Source organism: Microcaecilia unicolor, unplaced genomic scaffold, assembly GCF_901765095.1.
Source record: "Microcaecilia unicolor unplaced genomic scaffold, aMicUni1.1, whole genome shotgun sequence".
Classification (NCBI taxonomy): Eukaryota; Metazoa; Chordata; class Amphibia; order Gymnophiona; family Siphonopidae; genus Microcaecilia; species Microcaecilia unicolor.
This window is the reverse complement of record NW_021963642.1, coordinates 41,071-47,070: the sequence shown is the minus strand read 5'-3', so window position 1 is coordinate 47,070 and position 6,000 is coordinate 41,071. Positions and strand designations below refer to the sequence as shown.

The following is a 6,000-nucleotide window of genomic DNA, read 5'->3' as shown; positions in this document are numbered from 1 at the left end:
GTTCCCTTCTAAATCAGATTAAGGAGCCATTCTCCAATCACGCCCCCAATACCACCTTCTCCCCTACCCCATGCACATAATGGCAGGAGTCGAGATGCTGCTTTTTTTCCCCCAACATCACAGTAGTAGCTTTAATACCAAGCATCAAGTTTTCTTTTCCTCTCTTCTTCCTCATCATAGCACCATGGATTAAGATTATTTCTGTCCCTGCCTCCCCTCCCCCCCCCCCCCCCAACTTCACTACAGTGAGGTATCAACAACCTTCCTTCCTTTCTGCTTATCTATCACTTCAGCAATAGTGAACCAATTCCCATTCCCCCCCCCCCCCCACACACACAAAAGGGATCATCTTCAGCAACAAGCCAGTCCTACTTATATATTAGTAGGCCAGCACACCTGGGATCAGCTTTATTAATAGGATAATGGTAAAGGTTGCATTGTAAAATCTCACTCAGCAGAACTATGACACTCATCAAAACAAGTGCTGCATATGCGTAACAGAAACTGTCAGCTTACTCTACCCTCTTCTAGAGAGAAACATTCCAGCACATCATCCCATATTCACTAAAGGGAAAAATCTACAACTCAATATTTAATGTTGCTGTAAACCCACTTCAAAAAGCTCTGTCAGCTTCTAAGCACAGAGCTGGTGGCAGACTATGTCTAGAATGACTGTGGTTTTAAGAATAATGATTAGAACATAAAATTAGCAGGTACAGCGAATTGGCCAGGCTTTGAATTCAAATGCTGTTTGGTAAAATATCAGGACAAATACAACATCCAGAGTTAGGAAGGAAAATTTAAATGAATGTTATAAATGCAGGAAAGGCCAGCTAGGCCATTGTGCTGTCACACTGAATGAAAGAACCTGTGCAGAGATTTTCAAGAAAAAAAAAATCCACTGCCATAAAGAAATTGATCAAAACTAGGACTAGTGCAGACCTTGCAATCTCCCACTATCCTCAGCACAGGGGCTTGGTCTTGGACCCAGAGAAAAACTGCAGAGGATGGCAGGAGAACAAAGTGAGACTGCAGGAGTGAACTTTATTTAGAAGAGGCAACGAAGAGCACTGCAAGACAAGGTGCAGGCCCAGCTATGTTATTCTCTAAGAGAAGAGCACATTGGCACCTGTACAGTGTGGTAAAGCAGGACTATATCAGCCTCTTTGAATTGAGGGGGGTTAAGTTAGGACAGTGAGCTATTGTTCATCTCCACTGCTAGTGGACTTCAGCTGCATAGTTAAGACAATTTACCTAAATATTGTAATAGTGATGGTAGTGACAGTGGGGGAGGTGCTGGAATCCTCTCACTGGAGGCTTTTAGGAACCTGTCTGGGACAGTTGAGGTATAAAAAATATTCAGCAAAAGCATCTCTCCTTTTGGCCTATGCAAGAGAAGCTTGGTTCTATCACATTCATTATTTTCAACATGGCCCTTCAGTTGTACACATTAAAAGCAGTTCCATCGCTCTCTGATACAGTGAATGCATTGGGTGTAGGGCCTTCTGATAGTCCAGTACGAGCTGGATCTGGGAACCTTGGTTTTTCTGTCCCTATGAAGCGATACAGCATTCAGTCTGTCAGCATATCCATTTGAGAGCTGGGATGACCATTTATTTGCGGCACAGATAAGAACCCAGCAGCAAGACACCAGCCAGTGTGATTCCTGTCAATAGCCATCTGCCACACTTCTCTTGCTGTCTTCTACTCTCAGCTGCAGCATTATTCCCATAGAGATCCACAAAAGCAGTCTGTCAGGCAAAGGACAAGAAAGCAAACTCATTTTTAGAAGCAAAAACCACAATTTTAATGCCTGCTTCGCACCATGGAAACAAACAAGGCAGAACCTCAAGTGATTCTAGGAAACTTTACAGTCTGGTTTCCCAGAAAGCAAAGTAGACACAGCAGGCAGTGTTGCACATGCGCAGTATTAGAGTCCTATCATGCTCTACAGGAAAAGGTGTGGGTAGCAAAGGCTTGGCAGTGACAGCCTTCACCACTTCAGAAACAGTGAGTGCTGCCCTCCCCCCCTCATGCTAGCCTGCAGTTCCTCCTCAGCCCCATCCTTCAGGCTCTCCTGCATCAAGTGTTTTGCTACTCAAATTCCTGAAGCCCAGTCCTTCTCCTATCTCTTAGGCTGTTTTCCACTTCTTGTTACTGCAGCTTAAAGCAACAGCATTCTTTGGTGACCCACCACCATGGTACCAGGCCAGACTCAAAGCTCCTTCCTACCCCCAGCAAGAGCAAGGTTCAAGGCAGATTCTGCCTAACTAATGGGCAGATAATCAAAAGCAATGACAGGCACTAGAGACCAATAGCGCTGTACTAGCACATTTGTTCCCACCAGATCAGAGCTGGCAAGCGCATATTAAGTGCTTGCCAGCTCGGAACGCAATGAACATGCAAATGCATGCTAAAGAGGGCATTACGTACTCCTCCCCAATGCTCAGTGGGCAGAGCGCCAAACGGGTGCTGCTTTTGCGGCAAACCTTGTGCCACCTCAGTACAAGTTTGGGAAAAAGATGAAGGGAGTAAGAGGCTGATGACAGATCAGTCTGCTGCCCCCCCCCCCCCCCCCAAAATCACTAAATAGAAAAACACCCTATACAAAGCCACTCTTGGCCCAATAGTCTCCAACCCCCTTTACCTTATAAGCCTATATATCCCCCTTCCCCACAGCCCTCAACACACTACAGACAAGCAGACTATCCCTCAGTCCTGTAAGGCCCAAGCCCACAGAGAGGATGTCTCCCTAGCTGTGCTAGCAAGAGCAACCTGCCCCAGGAAAAGGGAGGCAGCAACACACCAGGAAGTGAGCTGTCTTTCTGGCTGTGCCAATGAGACTGCCCAGCCTCACCCTGCTCCATGGAGAGTCTGAAGACAATGACATTCCTGAGTGCTGGGAGATTAATCTTTGCTTTCAATAAGTCACTTATTGAGTGGTGTGTTCTAATCTCCCAGGCAGCAGCTGTGTACTGGTGAATTTATAGCCTTGATTTGTGGAGCACAGAGCAGCTAAGCAAACTCTAAAAATCATGCACATTAGCTTATTATTACATGAAGCATACTTGGGTAACACACAGCTGCAGAGCTCAGCACTTGGCAATAAATGCTACTGCACTAGTAATCGGGGGGGGGGGGGGGGGGGGGGGGGGGGGAGCACCAAGTAGCAGAGAACTGTTGTACAGGGGGATAGGGCTGGGAACAGACTAAAAAAAAAAAAAAAAAGACCAAAAGCCCACCTACAGGCTATGCCTCCTTTAGCTTGAGGCACTTCAAGATCCCATGTGTCATGTCAACCCAGGGCAATTGCCTGTTTGCCACCCCCTAATGCTAGGCCTGGGGAGGAGGGAAAGAACTGCAGCCGAGGCCACAGAATATAGAAAGGCAGAACTGGGGCATTTATTGGGGTATATTTATGCATTTTGTCTTGTGTAGATGACATCAACTACAGTAATCTGGAATAAACAGAAATATACTAAGTACTGGAATAGAAGAACAAAAAAGAGGAATAGTAAATGTTTGTACTATCCAAGGCCAAAATCCATTTATCATTTATCAGAAGCTTTTAAACTAGGGATATGTAAGTCTTCTACAAGTTTTGCAAACTGATTTAGAGGCTCATTTTCAAAGCATATAGACTTACATAGTTACCTATGTAACAGTCTATGTGCTTTGAAAATGAGCACCTTGAAAAACCAACAGTACAAGAGATTTAAAAAAAAAAAAAAACACAGAAGGGATCTCAAGAAATTTATGATTGATATGGGATAATCTGGGTAGAGATCTAAGAAAATACATCTACTCAATGTCCAAATTTTCCAAAATCAAACCAGGCTCAAATCCATCTGGCTCAATTGTGGACTATCTGCTTAGCTCCTAAATTTAACCCACCTGACAGAAGTGGTTTAGGCTAGTTCTCTGGCAGCAGGGTACCCAAATTCAAAGGGCAGCCCAAAAAGAAACAGAGCAACAGCCCACAGTAAAAGCTCAGGTTTCTTCCCCCACCCACAGTTCAGGCTCAGGCGCTCACGCTCTCCCACCACCCCCAACCAATCATTTCAAAAGTTTGGGAATCAGTCCACAGTAACCAGGACTTTAAAATATTCATTTTCAAACACTACTGACAGCACATGTAGCAAACAATCCCACAGCTCAGCAGGTAAACTTTCCTTACCCAGCCTCCATTCTCATGAATCCAGGGCTCCAAATGCTGGCTGAAGTATAAAGTCATCCAGGTAGTAATGTTCTGCACCAAGCCGGCCATCTCCTTATCCACGCTTTCCACACTCAGCGCCCCCCCAAAGGAGAAGAAAGCTATTATGCGTCCCCAGTTGACTCCATCTCGGAAAAGTTCACTTACCACCTGCTGAAAGCTCTGGTACGCAGTATCTGGGGTGATGTAGAGTTGGGATGTCAAGTTACTGAAAGCCCTGCGATACCTGAGCTCAAATTCATCCCCTGCTTCCCGCAGGGTTTGCTTCACCACTGTGCCTGCTACCACACCCGGGTTCCAGGCTAATGATACTCCATGCACAGAAGAGCTCCCATTCACTACAGTCACACCATCAGCTGCGTCCAGCCTGCAGCCATTTATATCCAGCTCAGTCCAATTATGTCCCTTCTGCAATAATTTGTACGCTATAAAGTCAAGAATCAAGGCCCTGGTAACATCGGACATTATCAGGCCAGGGAAAGTCTCAGCCAGTCCATAACCCAAGAACGACACTGGGGACAACCTCACCGAGATGAAGGCAGATGTACAAAGGGGTCGCCTGGAAAAAAAGTTTCATTATTTCAAGGGTATCATAATAAGAAATCCAGTGATGAACATGAGGAACACTTGAAAACACGGCACGCCATTTCATTACCTTTTCTGAGTATAATAAGCAGAAAGCCAGTGATGAAACGTCCTGGTTTTTTTCCAGGCGTTCCCCATATACATTACTTCGATAATATCAGAAATCTGCAAGAGGCTTTTTTTCTGCCCTGCCCCGTCCCATGGGCTGGCTAATAACAATGAACAAATTTAACGCGAACAAAGAACTAGGAGTCCACAGCCACTCTACACTATTGGCAGGGCCGGGACTCTTTAGTCAGCAAGCAGGAAATTGTTACCTGCGACCAGCGCCTTCCTCTGCTCCACTTTCAAAACCTGGTAACGGAGAATAAACGAAAACTTACTACTCCCAAACATTCATGTACAGTAAGAGGCACAACCAATGCCACAGGCCACCACCAACGCGAACTCCAGCGCCTACTATAGCCACAGGCCACCAACGCGCACTCCAGCTCTATAGCCACAAGCCGGCACCAGCTCCCACTATAGCCACAACCACAAGCCCTACCTCGTTGAACATATCATGTCACCGACGCTAAGATTAGATAATCAACAGGAGACAGCATGACGTCAAGAAGCTGAATCCAATTAGGTTTATATCCCTTTCCGTCTCCGCCGCGTAGCCGTCATCCCTCCTCACTCAAAACATAGCAAGCCTATGTGCTGCTCTACCCATGTTGGTCGTTCTTTATTGTTGGTGGCATTTGGCATTTTTATTTGATTTCACTTATATTTTCAAACATGCCGGCTTGGGCAGCATACAGATGTACACAGAGGAAGTATTGGTGCAGAGATGTTTTCCACCTAGTAAAGGGCCACCAAAACTGACATCATTTTATGAGAATCAGGTGCTTAACAATAGACTTACTATTTATTAAAAACACAACATTAATTAGGTTGAAACCTGGGAGTATATAACATTTTTCCCTGTGCCTACATCAAAAGAAAAGATGGCATGTGACAACTTGTTCATTTTGTTTTGTGGATTGCAGTGGTATATTATAAAAATGCATTTGCCTTTTTTTTAACTACTATTTCACAGGGGGGTATTGAATAATGAGGGAAGGGGTTCCTTCATGAAGAAGTTCTGTCCAGAGTCAGTCTAAATGTGCCAACATTGCCCAATTCAGCACACTATTAGTCTCCAAGTTCATACAAAG

The 6,000-nt window shown here is 45.1% G+C and overlaps 1 protein-coding gene across 3 annotated transcripts; it reads right to left on the bottom strand.

The window, feature by feature from the left end:
* Nucleotides 1–1,150: 1,150 nt before the first annotated feature.
* LOC115459534 (bcl-2-like protein 1) lies at nucleotides 1,151–5,399 on the bottom strand. 3 transcript variants are annotated; one of them, XM_030189346.1, is made up of 3 exons: nucleotides 5,349–5,399; nucleotides 4,178–4,775; nucleotides 1,151–1,751 (listed from the first exon to the last, which is right to left on the bottom strand). In XM_030189346.1, the coding sequence occupies exons 1-3, from the start codon at nucleotides 5,363–5,365 to the stop codon at nucleotides 1,614–1,616; spliced, it is 753 nt and encodes a 250-aa protein (XP_030045206.1). In that variant the 5' UTR covers nucleotides 5,366–5,399; the 3' UTR covers nucleotides 1,151–1,613. The 3 variants fall into 3 exon arrangements, with proteins under 3 accessions (XP_030045206.1, XP_030045208.1, XP_030045207.1); XM_030189348.1 differs by lacking the exon at nucleotides 5,349–5,399 and adding an exon at nucleotides 5,119–5,337; XM_030189347.1 differs by lacking the exon at nucleotides 5,349–5,399 and adding an exon at nucleotides 5,185–5,337.
* Nucleotides 5,400–6,000: the final 601 nt, after the last annotated feature.

Excerpts from the sequence above, each read along its gene's own strand:
- LOC115459534 (XM_030189346.1), bottom strand. Across the intron at positions 1,752-4,177 it reads TTCATGAGAATGGAGGCTGG|ACTGCTTTTGTGGATCTCTA; the intron begins GTAAGGAAAGTT and ends TTTGCCTGACAG.